We start from the raw sequence: 26747 nt of genomic DNA, 5'->3' as shown, positions 1-26747 counted from the left end.
AGAACACTCACCCAGTATTTTAGTTTCCAAAGCAACATCTATTTATATTGTTTCCAAAACCTCCCTTTATTCTTTTTTGGTGGTGTCACCAGATTTGGCTATAAAAATAAAGACACTGGACTGGGGTACATTGTTAATGTGTAAAACCTTGTACAACCCACATTTCTCTCAGCTACATATCTATTTTCAAATTAAAGCTTTCCTCCACTTAAAAAGAACTGTTTCAGAGGCATCCTCTGAAGGGTGTATAACGCAGCAATACTACAGGTCATTTAATTGAATGAAAAGAAATACGAGTCAGTTGCCAGCATTGGTGAGCTGGCAGGGGCAGTGACCCAGCACTAAGGCACCTTTGTCTGTGGGCTCAGGTAAGGCGTTCTCTGAAGACACAAACGAGATCGATTTTGCAGTGGAAGCATAGCACTAAATGCTACTCTCGCCTCCCAAAAGGCTACTTAACATTGCTGATGACAGTCTCCTGGCTGCTGTGGCAGGGCGATTTCTCATTAGTCCTTTCCCAGAGATGTCTGGAAATGCATGCACCCACAGGTGACACCAGCCGTGTCTGTTATTCCTTGATATTCAGGAAGAAAATTGTCTGGGAGCCCCATCAGGTGTCATGGTCCTAACGGTCATTAGAGTAACCAAAGGGTTAATAGCGGAAGCAGTGAGTCAGTTAAGAAAACATGCTGGAGCACCTCCAAGTATCAAGCATGAAGTTGGGCACTGTGCTTCCAGCCATGAGCAAGGCGCCATCTTCCCTGCCCTTCCCCAAAGCTTGTCAACTGATGGGAAATATAGATATTAAATAAATAATCACTCAGGGCGCCTGGGTGGCTCAGTCAGTTAAGCATCTGCCTTCGGCTCAGGTCGTGATCCTGGGGTCCTGAGATCAAGTCCTGCATCGGGCTCCCTGCTCAACGGGGAGTCTGCTTCTCCCTCTCCTTCTGTGCTCCCCTCCCCAGCTTGTGCTTGCTCTCTCACGCATGCTCTCTCTCTCTCAAATAAATGAATAAAATCTTTAAAAGTAAATAAATAAATAATCACTCATAGTCAATTACAAGATGCAAAATGCTGTAAAAGGAAAACACAGGACAGTGTGCTATCTCACATTTCCACTCAAAAACATTTTTTGAGAATGACTAGTCTGCAAATAAACTCTGACAGTTATGGTCAACTGATTTTCAAAAGGACACTGAGACAGTTCAGTGGGGAGGAAAGTAGTCTTTTCAAATAGTGCAGGGACAGTAGGATATCCACTGCAAATGAGTCAAGTTAGACCCCCTACCTCTCACCAAACCTCAGAATAACCTCAAAGTGGATCATAGACCTAAATGTAAGGACTAAAACTATATAAAACTCCTAGAAGAAAACAAGGTGTAAATCTTCTGGATTGGATCTGGCAATGATGTCTTAGATATGACACCAAAAGCACAAGAGACACAAAAGCACAAGAAAAACAAAATAGATAAATTGGACTTCATTAAAATTTAACACTTTGCATCTTAAAGGACACTGTCAAGAAAATGAAAAGACAGCCTACAGGATGGGAGAAATGATTTGCAAATCATATATGATATGGGCCTGGCATCTAGAATATATAAAGAACTATGAACAACTAGAAAGGCAACCCAATTTTTAAAAAGGGCAAAGGATCTGAATACATAGTGCTTCAAAGAATATACAGAGATGGCCAACAAGCACATGAAAACATGCTCAAAATCATTAGTCATCAAGGAAATGCAAACCAAAACTGCAGTGAGATACCACTTCACGGGGATAGCTATAATTAAAAAGACAGACAACGACCAGTGCTGAGGAGGATGTGGAGAAATTGGAACTTTATACACTGCTGGCAGGCTGTAAAATGGTGCAGCTGCTTTGGAAAACAGTTTGGCAATTCATGGAAACATTAAAAGTCAGACTGGGCTCATGGCCCAGCAATTCTGCCTCTAGGTCTATGCCCAAGAGAAATGAAAACATACACCCACGTGGAAACTTGTACATGAAGGTTCAGAGCAGCATTACTCATCAGAGCCACAAAGTGGAAATAACCCAACTGCCTATCAGCTGAGGAATGGATAAATAAAATGTGGTGTAACTATACAATGGAGTATCATTTGGCCATAAAGAGGGATGAAGTGCTGATGAATGCTACAGGATGGAACCTTGAAAACATCATGCTCAGTGAAAGAAGCTGGTCACAAAGACCACGTATCATACGATTTCATTTATATGAGTGTGCAGAATAGCCAAATCTATACAAACAGAAAATAGATACGTGGTCACCTAAGGCCAGGGATTTGGGGGAGGATGAGGAGTGACTGCTAATTGGTATGGGATTTCCTGTTGGGGTGATAAAAATGTCCTAAAATTGACTGTAGTAATGGTCGCACAACTAATTGTGAATATACCAAAAACCACTGAACTAAAACAAAAACAAACAAACAAAAAGTTCTATGCACCAGAAACAGTAATTAAGTAAATAAGAAAATCTCAGATAACTCTGAGAGCTCAAGAGTAGATAACAGAATAATATTTTTAAAGGAACATTTCAAAGACTCCTGCAGTTCACAAGATCCATTCCTTCCTTCCTCCGGCACACATCAGTCTTCTCCAGACCCTAGTCCCCTTTCCTGGTATTTCACATTTCACGTTGTAAGACAAGGATGAGCAGAGTCTGTGGGAGTCAGTGACCTTCTCCCTGATTCGGAGAGATTTCCCTCGGCAGTGCCCTTCTGTCTTCTTGTGAGCTTTGGCAGCAGCTCGTGATTTCTGTCCTACCCACTCCCACCCTCATTCATGAGTCTGAAGGATGCTGGCTTTTTCAGCATCTCCAGACCAAGGGAATGCCTTGGATCTGCCCTCATGACCCATGTGAATGCCAAAATGATGTGGATGCCACATGTTATCTCTGTAGAGGAAAGACCGGTCAAACCTACTTTAAGACAGTAATGCAGGGGAAGGTCGCTTCGTAGACCCTGGCCTTACTCGCTGATAGCAGAGAGAGGGACATGCTTAATGGAGTAGAACCAGCTGTGTTTGTTCAAGAATCCATGTGCGCCCCAAGTCCAGCTGATTGGCTCCCTTTTCATGTCTGCCCAACAGACATATGTCACTTCTTTTTCTTGAAGAATATACCTAAATTTTCTAAACATTATAGTATCATGAAGTTTAAAGGCTGGGAAGGAGGAGGGAATGGGTACCTACCACATCATCCATCCCATGATCGATAAAAACTTAGGATTTTTATTAATGACAGAACCTTATTGAAAAACACACAAGAGTTGTCAAACCAACACCCCACCCTGAAAAATTAATACAAATAGTTTCTATTTAAGGTGAAGCTGCTTTAAGGATCTTTTCTAATCTATCCCACCTTCTTTCGCTATAAAAATAAAAGCCTGCATTATTTTTGTGGCAATAAAACATATCCCCTTCCCCTTGACTTGTACCCAATTCCCAGTGACCTGATGACTTGATTTAGTGGCCATTACCTGTATCTGAAGGCAGATTTTGGCCCCAAGGAGTTGCGTGCTATAAAGTTCAAATAAATTCGCTTACAAATCTCATAAGAAGAGGTGAAAATACTTTATTTCTCATCATAGATAAAGGAAAAGAAAGTACATGTAAAGATTGATTGTGATTTGTGAAGTGTTCAGTTGGTAAAAATTGGATCATTGTGGCAAAGTGTTTGACAATGCACCTGTAAAATACTCCAGCGTAATAAAGCAAATTCTCTTCCCCCATTCTAGGCTATTTTTGATCGGAACCGGAAAGATGAACTGCCTCGGTTGCAACTGGAGTGGATTGATAGCATCTGCATGCCTTTGTATCAGGTAATCATGATTTGGGAGGGTCTGCGTGTCCCAACTGAGCCAAGAAAGAAGAGCGTATGTACTTTCAGAAGGTCTAGCCTTCCGATACCCTTCCAGGGTATGGGCACTGCTAAGAACTCTGGTTGCAGTCAGTCTCTTCTCAGATTTCTGTCTCCTAGGAAAAGTTGATGCTAGGAGGCTGGAGACCTGAGTTGTCCTTCTAGGACATAATGTCCATGGGCCTCGATGCCCTCGTCTCTAAGCCAGGGTTAATCATATTTTATCTCAGTATTTCCCAAGCTGTGCCCCAGGAAACACAAGTATCCAGCCATAGCCTAATAGATATCTCTTCAAAGAGAGCTCTCGGGCCCGACAATGAGGGAACCTGAAAGCTCAGAGAGTCCTTTGGGAAAGAAACACGTTTAACCTTGATTCATTCCAAATTTCTTTAACATCTGACTGTGGGAATCTTTTTCACTTTTTTTTTTTAAAACAATTCTTCTTTTACTTCTATGAATATCATGTGAGACACAAGAGTTCCATGAAACCATGAAACATGGTTTTCTGTCCTGGCCCCATGGTCTGGGCCACAGGGTTTTCAGAGAACCTTCCATCTTAAAACTCTGCCTCTCTCTGAGATGCGTGTGACAAATGCTGACCACTGCATTCTGAGCAAGATGCACTATGGTTTCTGGCTGTGCTGCCTGGTGTTCGGGACCCTGCTCCTGGCAAGCAGATGAGTGTCATCAGCTTTGAACGTGCACGCTCCACTTTTTGAGTACAGATTAGGGTTGGCATCGGTTAACACTAACAGTTTAGTGTACATTGGCTTTTAATTCTCCTACTAAAGCATTTGCTTTCATGTGTAAAACCTGGCGAGTTCTTTACCCCCTACCCAGCTCAATCAGACTGAGCTGCTTTTCTAACTTCAGACTGAGAAACACACGCAGGGAAAGCAAAATCGCTTTAGTTTCTCACTCTGTGTAACTCCGTTAAAAACACAGTATTGTTTTTTAAGGACTTCACAACCATCAAGTTTCAGGCTTATCTACCACTTTGTTTTCAGCACTTTTAGGAGCTGCTGAGCCTTGTCACATTACGCTAAAAAAAAAAAATTCTAGAATATTGTCTTGAAGATGGAAATGTAACTTTTCAGAGACTATAAACACCAAAAATAAATTCATTTCTTTGTTTTATGTTAGCCATTAAATGTAGGATAGCATAAAAATGAGACAAAGCTTTAAAATAATCTAAGGTAGTTTATTTTAGTTATAATAGCACATAATGTTCTTTTGTTTAATAATGAAAGATTGGGCAAAAAAATCAGGAGTGATGTGTACTTTATTATAAGAGGACCCTTAACTCCCTTTTCTTCCTGTCCGCTCCTCCCATCCTTGCTTCTCTGGTATCTCTGCATGTGCTGGGGCCCCAGGTGTAAAGCCTACAGCTGTTGGGTCAGATATATCTTGCTTTGCTAAATTCACCTTGACTACCCATGTTGACTTATTTATAATTTACTCAGTTTCCTGTGCACAGTTATGCAATAAATGGGATAATTCTTGCCATGAATAAATTCCTTTTACTGTGGGTAAAGCTTAGGAGGATGAAGACTTGTAATTGCAGGGCTGATACATTTTTGGTATTAGTTTGCAAAGCTACTCTGGAATGGACCCAAAGTCCACACATCCTTCCTATGTGATTAGTTATAGTAAATGCTGGAAAGGATTCTCATGGGCATTTCCATGCTAATTTCATTGTTTTGGTACTGATTCACAATTATTTGAGCTTATTTTATATTTCTTATTAAATACTTTGAAATCTTCAGGTTAAAAAGGAAGCTGCTTGAATTTAAACTGAAAAAAGCACTTTCCAGAATTTAGGGAGTAATATTACCAAATCACATTATCTATCATTCCTGATTTTCCACATCTGTTTTACTTTACTACCTATCTGTGAGGTTAGATACACCTGCTATTTTTATCCACAGAAAATTAACATACAGAAATTTTAAGCGACACTCCCACCAAGCTAGACTTGTGTCCCACACATCTGTGGTTTCGGTTTTGGTGTAGTGGCCTTTCTACCACCCATTCCACCTCTGCTGGATATTTCTTCCACAATCTTTTTTTATTAAACTATTGAGAGAATCTTAGCATTGTAAAGAGGAATGTGGAGGAGTTGTTTATAAAAGTTCATGTTCACTTCTGCTGTTATGTCTTCTTAGTTAACAAAGCGTGAAAATCATGCTCATTTTTGAATGTCTTATCATCACTTATTTTTAAAATAACACAGAGGGGCACCTGGGTGGCTCAGTCGGTTGAGCATCCGACTCTTGATTTTGGCTCAGGTCATGGTCTCAAGGTTGTGAGATTAAGTCCCATGCTGGGCTCCGCGCTCAGCAGGGTGTCTGCTTGAGATTCTCTCTCTCCCATTCCCTCTGTCCCTCCTCCCTCCCCTCCCCCTGCTTGCTCTCTCTTTTAAAAATAATAAATAAGTGAATAAATAAAAATAACAGATTTTATTTGTAAATTCTTTATAAGTCTTTGAAACCAATATTTCAAAAAGCCCTCAAACTGAAACTTTGTTGAGCAATTTTAAGTATCCTCTCTGAGAGTCCCTCTTTTGTTCCATCTCACGCAGTTGCATCTCACGCAGTTCTGTCTCAACACCCAGTGCTCAAGGCCTGGGGGTTGACCGTTATTTAACTGGGTAAGCTGACATTAACTGTCACGCTCCCGAAGTGAAATGGAATGCGTCAGTGGGCAGGAATCACCATTAGTGCGAAGATACAAAACCTTGACGAAACAACTCACCAAGCAAGGAACGCCATTGATGTGACATTAGTCATTGAGGCAAATGTCTGCAGGAACTCAGGTTGTTGCTGAAATGCCAGTTTGGGGTTTTGAACATGAACATGCAATAATGAAGAGTCTGAGAGGATAGAAAGCAAATGGGAAAGTATGCAGGTGGCAGGCATCCCAAAAAGGGATTGATCTGAATTCTAGAGCATAGGAATCCAGGGTGGCCTTGCTAGATCAGTCTGGGCATAGGACAAAAGGATACAGAATAGTACATATGAGACAGAGAATGTTCCTTTTCATGGCCAGGGCCCTGACCCCAAGGTGGAGCAGTTTGAGTGGCAAGAAACCTCGTGTGGCACCTGAGACAAACAGATGCGGAGAGAGCTGGAATCCCTGGGGGGGGAGCAGTGTGGAGAGATGCCCTCCAGCGAGGGTGGAAGCTAACCGAAGCACTGGGGCGGAGGACTGAATGGCAGAATACAGACAGAATTTGGAAGCAGGGGTGGAGGTGCAGATGAGCAGTAGATACAAATATGGTTTTAGGACAGCTTTTTCCTTTTAATTTTTTATGTAAATTCAATTTAATTAACATATACTGTATTATTAGTTTCAGAAGTAGAATTTAGTGATTCATCAGTTGCTTACAACACCCAGTGCTCATTACAACAAGTATGCCCATCACCCACTTACCCCATCCCCCCTCCCCTCCAGCAACCCTCAGTTTGTTTCCTAGAGTTAAGGGTCTCTATGGTTTGCCTCCCTCTCTGTGTTTGTCTTATTTTATTTTTCCTTCCCTTCCCCTACTTTCATCTGTTTTGTTTCTTAAATTCCACACATGAGTGAAATCATATAGTATTTGTCTTTCTCTGACTTATTTCGCTTAGCATAATACCCTCTAGTTCCATCCACATCGTTGCAAGTGGCAAGATTTTGTTCTTTTTGATGGCTAATATTCCATTGTAGACATCTGGGCTCTTTCCATATTTTGGCTATTATAGACATTGCTGCTTTATAACATTGGGGTGCAGGTGCCCCTTTGAATCACTATGTTTGTATCCTTTGGATAAATCCCTAGTAGTGCAATTTCTGCGTCCTAGCGTAGCTCTAGTTTTAACTTTTGAGGAACCTCCGCACTGTTTTCCAGAGTGGCTGCACCAGCTTGCATTCCCACCAACAGTGTAGGAGGGTTCCCCTTTCTCCGCATCCTCGCCAACATCTGTCATTTCCTGAGTTGTTAATTTTAGCCATTCTGACTGGTGTGAGGAGGTATCTCATTGAGGTTTTGATTTGTATTTCCCTGATGCCAAGCAATGTTGAACATTTTTTCATGTGTCTGTTGCCATTTGTATGTCTTCTTTGGAGAAATGTCTGTTTATGTTTTTTTGTTTTTTGGGTGTTGAGTTTGATAAGTTCTTTATAGATTTTAGATACTAGCCCTTTATCTGATAAGACATTTGCAAATATCTTCTCCCATTCCGTAGGTTGCTTTTTGACTTCCTTGACTTTCTCTGGGTAAATTGGTTTCACTTCATGGTTTTGGAAATGTTGTGCTTGTCAAATATGAAAATAAATCAAGCACTTTCCTTGTTCACTCCAGTTTGCTGAGTTATGTCCCTCTGAGCCAAGGGCAGATTATCACTAGTCTCAGGCGCCTGAAGGGCTACTCATTTATGTGCCTAGGTGGGAACTCCCACAAACTACATTTTGGATGCCTGCTGCATTTAAAATTGAAACTCATCTCTGAGACAACTTCAATTTCCAATCAATTAGTGCCTATGTTGAAGGAAAACCAGGCTAACTCCTCCAATCCTCCTAAAATCTATTCATTAGGAAGTTACTTAGGTAATCCAGTGACTGACTGGAAGTGACTGACCGGAAGTATATAAAACTATATAAACAAAGCAGTGCATAGGGAGGAAATGTGCAGAGAACACTCCCAGATCCATGACTAGTTATAGAGTTGGGAGATACGACACACTTGTATACATATATTTACATGTGAGTATATAATTCTCCAGAACTTGCTCATCTTTTTAATCTGATGGCTCCAAGCTTTTCGTTAAAGAAAGTAGAAAATGGTCCTAACAGGCAGAGTCATGATTTATCTGTGACAGCGTTTTAATCAGGAAGCATATAGGAAGTCAAGAGTGGGCAGGGAAGCATCAGAGCGTGTGCCCCAAGAGAAGACTAAAGCCTGGTTAGCTAGCTCTGTCCTAGCAGGGTATCTTGAAGGAACACATTGACATCTGATTCCTGAGCTTTCCGCTGTCTTTGCACCCTGCGGGGACCCATTAGCCTGCTGCTCAACATCTTCAGAGGGAGAAAAAATAGAAAGAAAGAAGGAAAAGAAAAAAAAAGGCGCCATCAAACTTTGAAGTCATTGCTGCACCAGCCTTAGGGATAAACAGAAAACCTGATGTGGCAGCGTCACACTGAGCCTCTCTTTGCAACAGCAAGCGACGTTTCTGCCCTTTGTTTTCGTTCGCGACTTAAGTGACTTAATCAAACCTCAGTGTACCTAGAATTTCAATGATGCACAGAGGCGTTATAAATCTTCTGTTGTTAAGGGTCGAGGGATTTAATTTTTATTATGAACATAATCAGATTTTCAGCCCATCCCAAACAGGTTCTTGATTTGAGGGTGGCTTTTTTCACAGATATTGCCGAAGGGCTTGACCTGGACGGGATCTAGCCAGAATAATTCCCTGTCTCCATCTCCATTTTCCTGCAGAAAAATTCTGCAAGAGTATTGCCTCTTTATAAAAATGCCATGGGGTTCCTGCAACAGGAAGACCCTCTGATGTTCTGATTACAGTAGCTTTTGACTTTTTTTCTGCCTTCAGTTGTAATCATTGTTTTGGAAAATACATTCACTTGATGCAATTATTAATAAGCTCTCTGAAAGAAAAGAGAAAAGAATCTTTAAAATATAATTAAAATTGTCAAGACTGGGAATTAGAATTGATAAATTGGAAAAGAGGATGTAAAGTGCTAAGACATTTTTTCTGGACTTTTTAAAAAGTTCTTTAAAACAATTTAATATTCCCCAGATGGCTCATGCCTTGTGTCTAATTTTTTAAAAAAGAATAAGCTGGGCGCCTGGGTGGCTCAGTTGGTTAAGCGACTGCCTTTGGCTCAGGTCATGATCCTGGAGTCCCTGGATCGAGTCCCGCATCGGGCTCCCTGCTTGGCGGGGAGTCTGCTTCTCCCTCTGACCCTCCCCCTTCTCATGTGCTCTCTCTCTCTCAAATAAATAAATAAAATCTTAAAAAAAAAAAGTAATGAGCTATGGAGTGACTAGTTAGAATGTAATATCATCTCCTCTTAAAAATCTACAAGGAATAGAATGTGGATACAGAGAAGAATGATTTCATCAGATACTTTTTTAAAAAAAGGACACCACCCAAATCAGTTTTCTATAAATGTTTTCTCTACAATATTTAGTATTCTTGTAGATGAGAGGAAGAAATAGTTGGGGCTAATTTCTTACTTGTGTTTACAAGGAATGACAGCATGTGTAATTCAAAAAACTCAAGAAAGAGAGAGAAATAACTTCCTACAGTCTCTAATTTATCCATCTGGCTCCACCTTTTCCTAGTGATGGGCGGGGGAGGGGAGGAAGTCAGGGACTGGTACTTAAACTTGACAATGAAAATATCATAATTTTTTTCTGGTTAAAACAGGTCTTTGGGAGGGACTGAAATGGGAATAGTTCCCAACCGGAGCTATTTCTTCTCCCCAGCTGCCATCTGGGGCCCGGGAAGCTCACCTATCCTTGTGATCTCGTCAGGTGCTTCTCTTGTCCAGTGCTCAGCTCCTATGGGCCACCCATGAACTCCCAGCTCCTTTCTCCTCACCCTGCGGTCCACACAACTTCCTCTGTCCTTTCTAGTAAGCTGTCGGAGGGCAATGCCAACTTGTTCTGGGAAAATTCTGTCATTTTCCTGAATTAAGCCCTGAGATTCAAGAGACAAGCTCTCCCGTGACCCCCCCCCCCAGGCTTTGTCCCCCAAGAAACAGGGAGCCAAGACACTCACTTCTCATTTTCCCTTTCTCACCACCAACCCCTCTTTCTCTCCTCTCTCTTTCCCCCTCCCCTGCCCCTGCCCTCATCTCTGGCCCCGACAGTGGAAAGTTTTTTCACTTCTTTTTTCTTGTCTGATGCGAACTACCCTTATATGGTCTCCCCTGTGCTGTCTGCACGAGAGCTTTGTGGTCACACTGGATGATCTGACTTAGCCAGATTTGGTTCTTAACAGGTAAAGGAGAATTCTGGGATTTCAACACCTCCTCTCTCACCACACAAAGCTGGCTTTCAGGGTTATAGTCTCTCAACGCTGAATGATGACAGCTTGCTGTTCCTGAGGGGAACCACCATTTGCCTGCAGGAGGGGAGCCTACTGAGTTAATGGGTGCAGAGCCACAGGCGGGACGAATCAAGCAGAACAAAAACACATGGGTTTAATATTTTCCAAATATTGTCCTTGTCACATATATTATACCTAAAGCTGAGTGCTGATAGTAAAACCTGTTTACTTCAAAATTTTCCATGTCCAATCAGTCAGCTACGAATGGCAGAGAAATGTGAACATTTGAAAGTGCCAGTTTTAGGTAGTTTCAAAAATGCCCCTCTGCAACGGCCTGTCCTCCGAACTTTTGCCAGTGATCTTCCTTTAAAAAAACTGGATCATGGCGCCCCTGCTTAAAAACCTTGGGTGACTGCCACCATCTGTAAGATCCCTCCTGGATCCCTCGCTCTGGAGTTTCAGGGCCACCTTTTCTGAGGCCCCCTGCCTCTTGGCTTCCTCTGCTGGCGCCCTACCTACTTCCTGAGCCAGGCACCCTTTGTCCCAAAGCACAGGACTCCCAGCCCTTTTGTCCCTCTTCCCTTGCCTTTTCTGTGCTCCCTCCCGCTCCTTTCTCCTGGAAAACCTTTACTCCCCCTCGGTATTTCTATGGCACTCTGTCTGTCTCATCAGAACCACACAGAACACTCTGTATTGTGAGTGGTTGGCTGGCTGGCTCCCTTCCCCAGGAGACTAGTTTCTGGGGACCATCATATTCCTGGTACCCAGCACAGGGCCTAGCACATTCGAACCGCTCAGTGAACGTTTGTGGAACAAATGAATGAAGAAACGGAGGAATGTATGATGGGTGCAGCACCACAGAATTAATTACAAGTAGCGGAACACGTGAAGTAGGGTTTATAACGTCACGTTAAATTATCATCTGTAAATATATAAACCCTTTCATCAGAGTGTGCACTCTTCTATTCCTGCCCATAATCCGAAGTATATGGCCTATAATATCTTTTTAGAAAGTGGTTTAGTTCTCATCATGGTTGAATTGGCCCTTAATTCTAATATAAAAAGGCCAGTTTATAGCCATGAATTTTTCAGGGCTTTGACTTTTTCAACTAGGAAATACGTGAAATTTTCTTTTATCCAGCATTGGCAGAAAATATGGTCTTCTAGTTATTTTAATATTCGTGTTAATAGAGAGCATATATACATGGATTTCAAGAACTTATGTTGTGCATTGTATACATGTGATTTCAACATATATTGAATCATATGCAAATTATATGCAAATTACAACATAATAAAACATGCTAAATTTGTTATGATTAAAATGTAATCTTTCTTTGACTTAGAAGACTTTTCAGATCCTACATTTCCTAACAGTTACCACTACTGCAAGCATCAGGTAATCATGTGCTGTGTAGAGGGAAGTGCTGAACGGCAGACAGGGCTTACTAACAGAGCAGCTGTTAGTTCAAGTTCAAGTTCACATCACTGCCTGCCTTGAGCATGGTATGTGTCAGGTGAAGGCATCTCACACCCTTGGCTACATCTCGGAGTTCCTCCTGAATACCTGATGTGCCAGGATGTTTGATTTTAGAGAGAATTTTCCACCTCCAAAAATGAGTTTGACTGGATAAAGCAACCAGCTCTGTGTACATTTTCTCGTGAATAAAATGGACTTTAATTTGTCTCATTCCATGCAACTCTTAAAAGAAAAAAACTGTTCTTTATACAGTAGCACTTAATCTATTCTTATTCATGTGCATTTTATGAGTTCAAAACTGCCATGCTGAATCCATATTAAAATGCTGGAATCTGGTTAAAAAAAAAAGATAATATATTCCCTCATAAGGCTTTTGAAGGTAGAATTTAAGATAAGATCTACTTTTCCTTATCAGGCTGACCAGCATAAATAACTCTTTTTGAAAGTGTTTCTGCTTGAGAATCATGAAGCTAAAACTGACTTAACTGAAGTCCATAGAAGGCCTGGAATGTTGTCGTACGTTGCTTCCCAGCGCCTCTAGAAAGCGTATTTTAAAAGCTGATTTACCTCTTTTTCATGGCTCTATCTTCTTTGAATCTCTTCAGAAAAAGAGGAAAAGAGAGAGGAAGAGCAGGAAGGCAGAAAAGAGAGAGAGAGAAGGAAAATTGCATTTTTCCACCAGGAAATGAATCAAGGCCTCTTTTAAAGATTGTTTTTAGCACTGTAAGTGCCTCTCCGAAATTTCTGCAATTTAATGTGCATTTAGAAGGTCAGCATTGCTTGAGCTCGTGGGAAGTGACGCATGAGATAAACATAAAGCATTCTTTTTTTTTTTTTAAGATTTTATTTATTTATTTGACAGAGAGACACAGCGAGAGAGGGAACACAAGCAGAGGGAGTGGGAGAGGGAGAAGCAGGCTTCCCGCCAAGCAGGGAGCCCGATGCAGGGCTCAATCCCAGGACCCGGGATCATGACCTGAGCTGAAGGCAGACGCTTAACAACTGAGCCACCCAGGCGCCCCAACATAAAGCATTCTTATTATGCTATTGCCAAACAGAATCTTCTGTACTACTCGAAATGTTTCCTGAGAGAATTCAAGGAGGCACTATCTGGATGCCTAGCCATCACAATTCTTATATTTAATTATCTGAGCTGCAGCCATAAAAATATGAAATAAATCACTCAAGACACATCACCTCATCTAGCAAGCAGATGCTAGATGGCCATGTGACCAGAGAGAGCCAGGCTCTCAACCTCATGCACCAAACAATATGGCAGCCCAACAGTTGACTTTGTTAGCCAGGATCTAAAACGAAGTTAAAGACTTCTATCAGAGGGGCGCCTGGGTGGCTCAGATGGTTAAGCATTTGCCTTCGGCTCAGGTCGTGATCCCAGGGTCCTGGGATGGAGCCCCGCATCGGGCTCCCTGCTTGGCAAGGAGCCTGCTTCTCCCTCTCCCTCTGCTGTCCCCCCTGCTTGTGTTCCCTCTCTCGCTCTCTCTGTCAAATAAATAAATAAAATCTTAAAAAAAAAAAAAAAAAGACTTCTATCAGCCTGAGCACTTGGAAAAGAAGTTCAGTATTAGAGTCCTGACAGACATGGGGTATCCTTATGCACATTGTTTAAGAAAGCAGACATTTATTGAATACTGACTGCATTTACAGACACAGTTTAATTTGACTCTAATTGTGAAAGAAGAAAATACTTCATTCTGGATCCTATAATGTCTAACGGTCTAAGTTTAACATATGAGGAAAGCGAAACCTACAGAAGCTAATGGACTTAATTCAAGTGAAGCAGTTAATACAGAATAGAGCCAGAAGTTCAAATCCAAGTCCTCTCTGTCTTCATCTGCTGCTTTTTCTCACTATACTGCCCTGAGGAAGTAAAAAGTGATTCCATTCTGACCAATAGTGCTCTACCTTTGTAAACCTCTCATTTATAAGATAAAACCCTGAATCCTTCAGAGGGGAGGATACAGGGCCCAGAGTAGAGATTCCAGGGAGAGCAATTCCTAGAAGGCCAAATGGGCTAATGGATTCTGTTTAGCTGGTTACTATAGAAAATTCTCTCAGAAATACATTATGTTAAGCTGTTCTTGACCTAACACTTTCACTTGCAAAGTGGGTTGACATTGTCAATAAAAGATGGCAGGCTGGCCTCACTAGTTTATCTCCTCACCCTTCTGAGACTTCCATTAATATAATAAGAAAGGAATTTTTTTAAAGGTATAAACTTTCTTGGGTATTGAAAAGAGGGTGAAAAATTTTTGAGGAACATGATAGAAAAAAAACCTAGATTTCCTTGAACAGACTGTTAGTATAAGTAAGGATGTTAAGGACTCCACTAGCGAAGACTCGGAAGGAAATAAGGAACACAGTAGAGGAAACATATTGCCTTCCAGAATACTTGAATCGTTAAGAGCAGGTTGTTAGGAGAAGTAAGGACCTCACATTCTCTTCTTCCTGTGGTGCCCCTTTATGCTACTGTCCACACATAAACACGAATTTACCCAGAGACACTAGTGTATTCTGCTTTGGTCACGTAACATAACGTCCCAACACGTATCCACATTCCTATCATAACTTTCATGTATCCTTTGCAACAGCAGCCTGGTATTCCAATCAGTTGACTTGTCATAATTTATTCAGTCATTACCTACTTTCTTTTACTTTTTGCTAAAAGAGGTAATTCTGAAATGAGCACCTTTTATTTTATTGACTTATTTAAAACTATTAAGCGTGATTCAAAATAATGAAGTTGTATTTCTTTAAAAACAACAACAACAAACTCTCAAGGACAACAGAATGTGAGAGGACATAAGATCTCCTCAAATATTAAAAGTTGGCAAGGAACTAACATCCCAGAACGTCTGCAGATGGAAGTGAGCTGATCTGTCTTTCAGAAGGAACTCCTGAGAGGCTCAGGACTCGGAGGGGCCAAGTACCCCCAAGAGGGGGTATATTAGTTTTCTAGGGCTCTCTCACAAAGTACAGCAAACTGGGTGGCTTACAACAACAGAAATCTATTGTCTCACAGTTCTGGAGGCTAGATGTCCAAAATCAAGGTGTGGCAGGGTTGATACCTTCTGGAGGTTCTGAGAGAGAACCTGTTCCATGCCTTTCTCTTAGCTTCTGGTGGTTACCAGAAATCCTTGGTATTACTTGGCTTCTGGATGCATCACTCCAATTTCTGCCTCTGTCTTCATGTGACATTCTCCCCCCGTGTCTGTGTGTCCCTGTGTCTTCCCATGGCCTTCTTATAAGGATACCAGCCATTGGATTTAGGGCTCATCCAATCCAATATGACTTCATCTTAACCTGATTACATCTGCGAAGACCCTATTTCCAAATAAGCTCACATCCCAGGTACCAGGATGAGGACTTCAGCATATCTCGGCGGGGCGGCAGGGGGGCACAATTTGATCCACAACAACAAGGTGGCGGCATAAGCCTGGAAATAAGCAGAAAGGTTAGAAGCCGGTAAGTGGATTCTCGCTACGCACATGGCCAAGGTAAACCACCTCTGTCACTGCTGCCAAGCCAGGAGACCAGGGAGCTCTTCCCACAGAGCACTCATCGGGAGAATTCGGGGCTCAAATTAAGGCTGTGGAATGACTGGCTGGACCCCCAGGTGCCCTCCTACCCTGCACCCAGGATGCCAACAGCCAGACATCCCCAGGAGCAGAAAAGTGGCCTCAGAGAAAGGATCCGCACGTACTTGCCCTTGGGACGCTCTCAGTGAGAGTCAGCTCCCCGCAGGATGCCCCCCAGCGGCCGCGCGCAGCCAGGGACAGCTTCTGCCCTTCTCCCACGGCCACACTGCCTGGGAGCTGTCTTGGGTGCCTTGCACTTGAACTGTGCAAACGGAGAAGGGCCACAGCCTGTTTCAGGAGAGCCTCCACTACGAAGGAGTGGAAGCAAATCAAAAACAACGAAGGGAAAATGGAATTCAGAGGATACAGTAAATACAAAAAACAAAAGACAACTTTAAAAAACCTGATATCATCAATAAGCCCAGAAACACGTTATAAAACAAGACCAGGTGCCGGTTTTATTTTCTCGTTGCCACATCATGATTTTTCTCCTTCCTCTGGGTCCTCTGTCCCCACTCAGACCTTGTCACACTCAGCAGCCCCTGGCGAGTTTCACGGCCTCAGTCCCATCCGCCAAAGCAACACGGGAGGTATCTTCCGAAAGCAAATTTGACCGTGGGTCCTTCAGACCCTCCCTCCCCGTTACTGGAGGGAAAAGTCTAAGCTGGGGTCTGACCTTCCTCTGCTCACCTTCTCTCCCTCCTTGCTCCGTCTCCTCTGCTCTTGAGGTAACTGGTCACCTGCCATTTCCCAAACTGCTACTCCACCGATGTGACACATACACACGCGCGCGCGTGCATGCTCGCACTGCCCGCCCTACCTCTCCTTCTTCTCCCCCAGCAAATCCTACTCTTACTTGAGGAATCTGCTCAGATGACAGGCTCCAGGTAAAAGCTCAGTTTGTTCCCAGCAGGTAGAGACCGCAGCCTCAGGGCCCCTTTGCATTTTCCTTTACTAGCACGTTACACTTATTTGCATTCATCGTCTCTGTTGCCCAGCTGCAATGCCCCGCACACACTATGCCACCGACCTCCAGGGAGACCCCACGGGACGGCCTTGGCAGCACAGCCTGCGGTGGGGCGGGGGGCGCAGAAACGGGGAACCGGGAGGAGTGGGTTATGCGGTGCCTCTAGGAAGCTCTGGCGTCCTCTCCACACCTTGTGCCTTCCGCGTGCCCTGAAATAACCCACCATTCCGAGGTGCCCTGTGGCGGGCATTAGCAGTTCTGTCTTTATTTCACGGCTCAGAAAGCAGGGAGGTTATACTTGCTGTTCACAATCGCCCCGGTGAATAGGGGGGAGTTTCAGCCTACCAGCCGCTGCCTCCGACAAGCAAAGGGAGGGATAAACCACAGAACCATGAAATAACAGAAAAGGAAGAGTAATTCTCCAAGTCCTTGCCTTCCTATGTCATCTATAATCTTAGTGCCACAGATGCTCTGAATGGCCGAAAACTAAATAGGAAAGGAGAAAGAGAGCAACAGAGACCTACAGAGAAGAATGAGACAGAGGGAAACAGAAAGGAGACCTAAGACAGGCCAGTAGGGGCTGAGTGTTTTTATAAGCATCCTTTCGAATCCACCCTCCACACTCATAAAACCTAAATCTTGCTATCCTTGGACTTTTTTTTTTTTAAGATTTTATTTATTTATTTGACAGAGAGAGAGAGAGAGAGCACAAGCAGGGGGAGGGGCAGAGGGAGATGCAGACTCCCCGCTGAGCAGGGAGCCCGATGCAGGACTCCATCCCAACACCCTGGGATCATGACCTGAGCACAAGGCAGATACTAAACCAACTGAGCCACCCAGGAGCCACTCCTTAGACTTTTTATGGTGATCACCACAAGCTTGTAGGTTGGACTAAAAGTAACGCCACTTTGCTACGTTTTAAAAGTCTTTGGCCTTACAAAGTGACTCTCTTCTTGGAGCAAAGGGAAATGACGATAGTTAATAACAACCTTTCCAAGAGTTGGAAACCAAGGGAGAGGAGGCTCATGGACATGCATACATACATGTGAGTTGTCATTATTACTATCATTAATATGGCCCCTAAGCTTCAGTAGCCGGTGTTGTAAATTTGAGTAACTGTCAAACTGCCTAGCTTACTAAGATGTTATAAGTCTATAATAACATTCCTGAGCACTTACTATGTGCCAGGCACCAGTCTGACTTTCCAAACATTATCTGATATAATCCTCTTCGCGATAGCAAGCCAGGTACTACTATTATCCCCCTTTTCCAGATGTGAAAGCTGAGGCTGGAGAGTTTCTATATCTTGCCCAAGAAGACGCAGCTATTAGGTGACAGAGCTTAGATTCTTTCTGCTTCCAAATCTGGGCTCCTGCTGCCACCTGAGTGTGTGAGTGTGAGTGTGTGTGTTTGTGTGTGTGTGTGTATGTGTAGGCCTTAACGTGCCACAAACTTCACATCCTCAGTGGGTCACTATACACGGAGACAACATGCTGTTGTGATACGAAGATTCTTGACAAGAAGTGAGCTTATAAATAATCTGTAGGTCGGGAAAGCGGAAACCTGAAAGGTCACTCGTGACCCGACTTAATAGTGGCAAAGCTGGTTTACAACCCAAGACTTTCAACCTTCAGTGATGGTTTGTCCCAATACACCCTGCCATCTATGGGGAAAATTGGAAACATATAATCTCAGAGTTCTCAAGGCTCTCCTGAAGGGACGAAATTTGAAAAGGAAGTCTACACGAGTAGTGATGTCGATTTCCAGCAAGCAGAAAGCAGATCGAACCAGGGAGTTTGTTTTGAAGGACAGCATGGTGAAACAAGATGCCTCGGAGAACGGGGGAAATGGAATGAAAAGTCAGCAAACAAGGTAGAAAAGACAGCCCTGAGAGGGCCTGAGAAACTGAACAGAAAATCTGAAGGAAGATAAATGGATAATTTAACAGCCATTCAGTTTTTAAGAAAGACAAAGAACAAGCTACATTGCATCAGAAAAGGCCTAGAAATGATGATGGATGGGGCCCTTCAAATGAGTGGTGAACACAACAGAACCACAGTTGCCTGCCCAATTCCCAGCTGAGGGCAAATTTGAGGAACTAAATAAGGATATGAGACTGATACGGATTGAAGAGTTTTTCAAAATCTATTTAATGGCCAGGCAGGGGACATTGATCGCTTCTCAGAGGAAATGTTTGGGATCAATGAGGTAGTCGGCCCTTATTTGTGATGTGGGTGGCTGAGTGGGCTGGGGGAGGGGGTTATAACGTATACATAACAGTACTGCCATGTACTTTAACATATTGAAATAATTCTTGAATTATGGTGGTGAAACACGAAATTATTTCAATCTTCATGAACTAAGCATTTCGTTTCTTTATCCTTGTATCTGTAAACCTTCTTTCACTATTAACAATCAGGTAGATGACTTGTTATTTAATAATTCTCACACGTGATCGAAGATTGCTAGTTCCTTTATCAGTTCATGATAAAATTTTTAAATATCTTACTGTTAAATACTTTATACACATCCAGTGAACAGAATTCAAAAGGCACAAAAGTATTAGAGAAAAGTGATCCTTCCTCACACTCCTGTCCCCCAGTCACCTCCCTCCGGGGCCACCACCTCTAAAGACCTTCTTATGTATGCATCTAAAGACAATCTATAGAAAAGCATAAATACAGTCGGTTTTTACACTGTTTTTATACATACTGCTTATACGCTGTTTTCTAATACGGCACATATGTATGCATATACACTCTCTGCCCATATATATGTATATACGTGTATGTATGTGTGTACGTATATATATATGTGCACATATATGAACATAAGTATATCCTGCTCCAGACCATGCTTTTTCACACTTGATATATTTTTGAGATTTTCCTGTTCCAGTGCCCAGATAGCAGCTGCTTCCATCTTTTTGATGGCCGTAGGGTATTAGATTTTAAAGATGAAGAATAAAATATTTAACCAATTAATAATTAATTATTAAGGACACCGATGTCATGTCTCATAGTTTGCTACTGTAAATGCATTCTTCACACTTTATTTATAGGATAAATACTTTATTTGTAGGATAAATACACAAAAGAATTATTGGCCATTTGGCATACAGGCATTTGAAATCTTGATAGGTATTGCCAACTTTCCCTCCGTGGAGTGTGTACCAATTTATATTCTCACCAGCAATATGTGAGGTGCCCCTCTCTCCGCACCCTTACCAACACACTAGGTTATCAAACTTCTTGAATTGTGCCAATATGATAGGATAAAATCTATCTCATTATAGTTTTCATTTGCATTTTCCGTATCATAAATGAGTCTAATCATATTTTTAGTATAGACGTGTTAGGAGCAATTTGTATTTTTTTCTGTAAACTCTTCATATTTTTGCCATTTTTCTATTAAGCTGGTGGTCTTTTTGATTTGTAGGCGCTCACTATATATTAAAGAAATAGACCTTTATCTGTAGCAAAAGTGGCAAATATTTTCCCCAGGTTGTCATTTACCTTTTCCCTTTGTTTATGCTGTACAGAAATATATCGATTTTATGTAGTCAAATTCATGACTCTTTTCTTTTGTGGCTTCTGGATTTCATGTCATGCATAGAATGATTTTCCCATTGCAAAAGATAACATTTAAGAATTTTTCTCAGAACATCTTTTAGTATTTTATGGTTTCTTTTTTTCTTTATATTTGTACCTCTGATTCATCTGGCTGTACTTTATTTTGTTGGATGTGAAGTATGAGGTCAGAATCCAACTTTAGGTTTTCAGATGGTTCCCCAGTTTTCCCATCAGCTTTTGACTAGTCTTTTTCCTTAGGATTTAAAAAGTCACCTCTATCATAGGCTAAATTTCTTTAAATTTAATTCTATTCTTAGTCTTTCTATTCTGTTCTATCAATCTGTCCACCTCGTCATACTACCTTAATTAATGTCTTTTATAATATATTTAATGATAAGCCTAGTTCACCTTCAGCATTACTCTTGCAGTATTTTTCTAAGGATGCGTGTTTATCTTTCCAGGTGAGCTTTAGAATTTAGTTCAAAAACAAATCTAGTTTGTCATTTTATTGGGATGCTTATTTAATTTTAAATGGTCAGTGTTTGGAAGGCAAATGACTGTAAAACTTCCCAACGTTGAAAGATAGAAAAGCGTTGCCCCTTAGGAAGTTTCTATTCATAACATCCTGATGTTCCCATCCTTAAACTGCATTTCAGTAATGTAATAAAAAATATCCAGGGTCGTGGTCCTGCTGTCCCCATACCATATCTTAGCCTTGGGGGAAGTTAGCAATGTAACTAAAGAAAAGCCACAATAGCATGCCCTCAACCAGGTCTTAAAGTGACCAGCTTGGCCTCTTTATTTGGACAAAGAGAAGGCCAGCTAATGAACATCCTCCTCATATACCCAGTGGTGTGTGCAAAATATTCCTTTTCTTGTCTTCCTATTCTTTCTCTCCAAACTCTCACTTTCTTCATTATCTTATAAAATTAAGAAAAAGAAAGTTCTCTTACCATACGGAGAGAAACCACCAAAGTACTAGAGGATTTTTGTCCCAAGGATCTTGGATTTCTCACGGGTGCTTTGGATCTGGTGCTCTGTAGATATGGGACATTGGGGTGCACAGGCTTTGAGGGCTCCTTCTTGTCTCAAACATGAGCCTGTGTGGTACTGAGCATGAGGACCACCTATAAAGCCTCACAAGAAATGTTCCATAATCATTTGCATGGTGCTCACTAAGCGGTTCATCAGTACCAATAATTAGTGTTTTGACTCTTTTGAAATGCTCAAATATAGGCTGAAAAATCGAAGAGCAAAGTGTTAGTGGAGTATTCTAGAATCCTTTCTTGAAGGGCCCATAGCACCTTTCTCAGAACACCATTCACGCCAAAGGCATGGAATTGCAATTCCATATTTTTACATAGGCACCCTATCCATTCTGTTTGGGGAAGCTTAGGATTCAAGGTACATGAGAAGTCCACACAGAATGCCTATAGCTCAACAAACTAAAAATGTTTAAATGGTCCTTCTTACACATTGAACTTGGCCAAAATAATCGAGTCTATATATTTCTATAAAATCGCAGATGGCCCTGTTTTACCGGAAAACATCCCGGTGCATGGAGGGGAGGACTATTACCATGTGGCTGAGCTTTAGTTACATGTTCCAGCCTCCTCTGGTGTGAAGTCCCATTCATCAGAGGCTGTGGCTTCTGGGTCAGCAACCATTCCTTCCAAGTCAGATGTTGCCTACACAATGAACATGATTGATTAGCTACCAATATGTTCTAAAAACCCAACCAACAGGATAACTTAGGACAGTATCCTAAAGGGGCTCATTATAACAGAAGAGGCGGTTCTCCTTGTTCCCATTTACACAAGCTATCTTTGGGCCTGCCTGTTATTTACTACTTAAAACCCTTGTTTTATTTTCCCAGGGCAGGATAGAGTAGATGAGTCACAGATAAAAGATTCACTGTCCGCACCTAATGTTTGGGAGATGGTGTTTCTACATTACTCAGAGGGCAGTCTCCGTCCTGTGGGTTTGTCCTGAAACAGTGTCCCTGACCCCAGAACAAAAGAGTCACTCTACTCGCCTGACACTGCAGTTAGGTGGGAGAGATACCTGTCGTTACCAGCATCCCAGTGAGATCCCTTCCACGGGCTTTGTACTCAGGCAGGCCACGACCGACATTCCAGCTCTGCTGTATTTTAACCATGTTCACTCTGGTGCCTTTGACTTCATTTCCCCCAGTCTAAGGTTCCTCATCTGTCAGAACAGGATGAACAATACCAATCTGCCAGCACCATTGCAGGGTTTCGTCCACTCAAATACGGAGAGATCCTCGAATGGAGCCTGGAACATGGGACACATTCAGTACTCAATAGTGAGTTCATTATGGCAAGACGGGTTTTCCTGTCTGTCACGGCAGGCAGATGGCAGCCCACGGAATTGACTCAGCCCACAGACCTGTTTCATTCAGTTGAACGCTGTTTTTAAAACTGTAAAGGGTCCAGTTTGCCGGAGGCCCCACCATTGCCAGCTGTCTCGTGCAGCTTATTTCATGCCTTAACTGTCCCGGCCTATACTTGTAGACATTTGAGGGTTTTTTGTTTGTTTGTTTTGTTTTTTGAGTTTAAGACTCTTGCCCTCTATGATGGAAGTAACAATGTTGTTTATCCCAAGAGAGACAAAAATTCCTGCCTCATGAATTCAGAATGTTAATGTCATTTGTAAGTATCATTTTCCACAGAGGAATCCCTTGAGAGTATAAATAAAGTAAGCAAAACACATAACCTGAGAGGTCGGAAGGGAATGGAAATGGAAAGAAAAGAGGGAGAGAAGATGGGTATCAGGCATTTTAGCATCTTCACTTCTATAGGCATCTGCTTCACACCTCAGAAAGAAAAGGCTCTCTTCCTAAGTTATTACTAGTACTATCATTAGCTTTCAGGCTATTAGACATTGATGCTACAAACATCAGTGTTATAACCTGGCCAGACTATGCCCTTAGGATTCTGATTATAGGTCTGAATCACTCTTCCACTGGATTCTAATGAGCTCACGTGCCCTCATAATAAGCATTACCTCCGTGGCTTTATCATCTTTATTGCTGTTCAGGTAACTGCCACACATTATTTAGATTTTAAGATCTCAAGTATCACTAAAAGATTTCAGAAAGATCTGACAATACTTTTTGGCATTTGCAAAATTTGGACTCAGCCAAGCTGTTACTGCACATGTATAGAAAAATAGTTTTCTCAAATGGAGAAAGCATCTCACCCGATATGACAAACATGGGGTAATAGTGAACTCCCACTAAAGAGAAAGTAACAGCTTGTTGCTGTTTGTCCTTTCTGTCAGAGCTCACCTGGTCTACAGGGAAAATCCAAGCTGCATGGATGGCAACTCCCGATTGCTCTGAGTATTCCTTCATTGGAAGCTGAAATTCCACAGGCCTGCTGACTTTGCCACCAGAGGGAATTGGCATACACCGTTAGCACTTTCTGAGTCCCCATAACAGGGCAGGCCAAGAATGAGCAACCTTTTAAAGAGTCTGTTTGGTAGACTCCTGGGATTCAAGGAGAAGGGAGAGAACTGCTAGCTGATCTCTGACCCTCACTAATTTGGTAAAGAGCACTGCCTAGTGAGTGTCAGCAGCAACTTTGTGTGCTGAGGAAGCTGAGACTTCCTTATGGGAGCCACCAGTTCAAAGTCTGGTGGCGGGGTTGGGGAGGGTGGTTCAAGCTCAAGTAATTCTGGGGGTGACAGAGAAAAACAAATGACAACAGCAAAAGACTATTTGGAGCTCAGAAACTCACCCAGATTAATCTGAGCAGAAATGGGAATTGATTGGCTCAAGTAACTGGGGAGCTGAGAGGCACATGTGGCTGGCGGCACAGAGCTAGAGCTGGGGGATTCAAAAGATACCATAAGATGTGTCCCCTTTCCTCTGCCTCCTACGTATGTTTTGGCTTCATTCTCAACCAGGCTTTCCTCACACATCCTGACAGCTCTAATGTCACATGTCTATTATAGGTATTATCACACCAAAAGAAGCATGAAAAGGAAAACCTCATTTCCAGCAGTTCCAGGTAAAACTTAGAGAGAGCTCTGATTGCTTTAGCTTGGGCCACAACCCTATTCCTACACCAATTAATGAGGCACTCCTGTTAGTCAGGCCTGAATTATGTGCATACTCAGAGCACACGGAATGGATTTTATCATCAGAGGAACAGTAAAGGGTCTGTCTCTTACAGTTCACTTATAACCTGCTGTCATAAAAAGTTAACTCATAATTCCACAGTGCAAGGAATCAACTAGAATTCTCTGACACCTGCACAGTTCAACAGAAAATAGAGACCTACAACATGACATCAGTTCCCTCAATTAGATATTGCATGCAGCTGCTAGTAATAGAGATCTGAAATCACAACAGCTAAACAAAATAGAAATTTCTTTTTCTCTCTCCTTCAAAATAATCCAGAGAAGTCTACTTTAGACTGCTATGATATGGTAGTTCCATAGACATCAGAGACCCAGTCCCTGTTTATCTTTCCTTAGCATGTGGCTGCCATACTTAAGGTTGCCTCATAGTCGCAAAGTGGCCACTATAGCTCCAGCCATCATGTTAATATTCCAGCACCGAGAAGGAGATAGGACCAAGAACAAAAGGATGCACCTTCCAGCTGAATAAACTCCCATTTAAGAGTTTTCTCAGAAACTCTTCCTCATGAATTCTGCTTATACCTCCCTGGCCATTCCTAAGGTCAGGGGAGGCTGAAATGCATATTTGGAAGGCAACTAGCAATCTCTGTTAGAGATACCAGAGTCCTGGCAGAGTAAATGACTCTGTCCCCAAATGGAGAAGAAGTCATAAGGCTAGAGCCCTTTGAGTTCCATTGCATTCTAGCCTGGGAAGAACCCAATAGTACACGGTGCCTGGCATAGTTACATGTGTAATGTATGTAAATGATTATTATTAACTTTCTGACTTTAGCAAAGTACCCACTAAAGATTTATTTTAAAGTGGGTATCTTTAATGTGAATGTTTAAAAACATTTATTCACAGAAGTCTTGGCTTGCTTCTGTGTTCACCATTATTTGATTATTCGTTTTTCGAAGCAAGTTTTAAAAACTGCTGGAAGCCTCCTATGGTAGTTAATACATTATCTTAAGCAATTTAATGCAAATTAATTTTTACACAACCTTGAGTTTCAAAGGCCATTGACCTGGGGAGAGAAAGAGTGAAGTTTAGGAGGAATCTGTTTGCTGCTTCCCATCTGGACCCCATAGCCAGCTCCATCTGCTCTCACACGTAGTAAGTAACACTTTGGTGACTCCCCTGCCAAACACACCATGTGGAGTTTGGCTTATTTTTTTTTTTATTTTTTATTTTTTTACTCAGGAAGATGTTAGAAAGATGCATAGAAAGATGTGAACTTCAGGTTTTCTAGAAAACTTGATGGGATTATTTGGGCATTTCAAAATTCTGCTTTTGTACCTTAACCCAAGTTTTCCATTGGGTTTTATGGGGTTTTTTTCCTCTCCTGTGTTGTTTCTGGATTCCATTCTCTTTTAATACCACAATTCTCTTTTTCCGGTGGAGTCTTCCAGCACATTCATATCAGATGGAAGCCACTGAAAGGCTCGGGGTAGAGAGGGACCAGCTGGGGTCTGTGGCTACAATGTGGATGGTTAATTGGATGGGGAGGGGAGGGGAAGGCAGGCATCCCGGTAGGAGAGGAGCAGGTTAGAGCAGTTGAGAAGATGATGGTCTTTTAAACCAGGGTTGGAGACATGGCAAGAGACTGACACGAAAAGACACTTTGGAAGCAGGATTGACAGGACCTGGTGATAAGTTTGTGGGGGGGGGAGGGAGATGTCACGGATGGCTCAAAGATTTCTGGGCTGAGCAGTTGGGTGGAGGTGATAATGCTCAGTTCCCCGAGAGAGTAAACTGAAGAAGAAAGTTGGGAAGAAGGTGACGAATTCAGTTCTGGACAAGCAGTTCACTGTCTGTGGCCTTGCCAATGTGACAGAAGAGTGGAAGGCTGGCAAGCCAACCGTGATCCTTAGCCAACTGCACCACTGCCACGTGGCATGGAAAATTCAGGACTATGTTAGCTTGAATCATGAATAATCTTAACCTCTGGGAATCAAGAAATATAGCAGTTGGACAATTTAGACGTTTGGATTTGCTCCCACAATTGGCCCCTTCTTTCTGAAGGCACATACCTTCAGGAGAAGCCTTCTTTGTTCCTCAG

At 42.2% G+C, this 26747-nt stretch overlaps 1 protein-coding gene across 1 annotated transcript in view; it reads left to right on the top strand.

The window, feature by feature from the left end:
* Window positions 1-26747, top strand: part of PDE11A (phosphodiesterase 11A) — a 397322-nt gene that overhangs the window by 363574 nt on the left and 7001 nt on the right. The window contains exon 19 of the mRNA XM_064586747.1: window positions 3756-3839. Within this exon, the coding sequence (XP_064442817.1) occupies window positions 3756-3839 (84 nt within the window). The remainder of the gene's footprint in view (window positions 1-3755; window positions 3840-26747) is intronic.

Source organism: Mirounga angustirostris, unplaced genomic scaffold (assembly GCF_029215605.1).
Source record: "Mirounga angustirostris isolate CCGP_5_RB_7025 unplaced genomic scaffold, mMirAng1.0.hap1 SCAF_3, whole genome shotgun sequence".
NCBI lineage: Eukaryota > Metazoa > Chordata > Mammalia > Carnivora > Phocidae > Mirounga > Mirounga angustirostris.
This window is presented reverse-complemented; position numbering and strand designations above follow the sequence as displayed.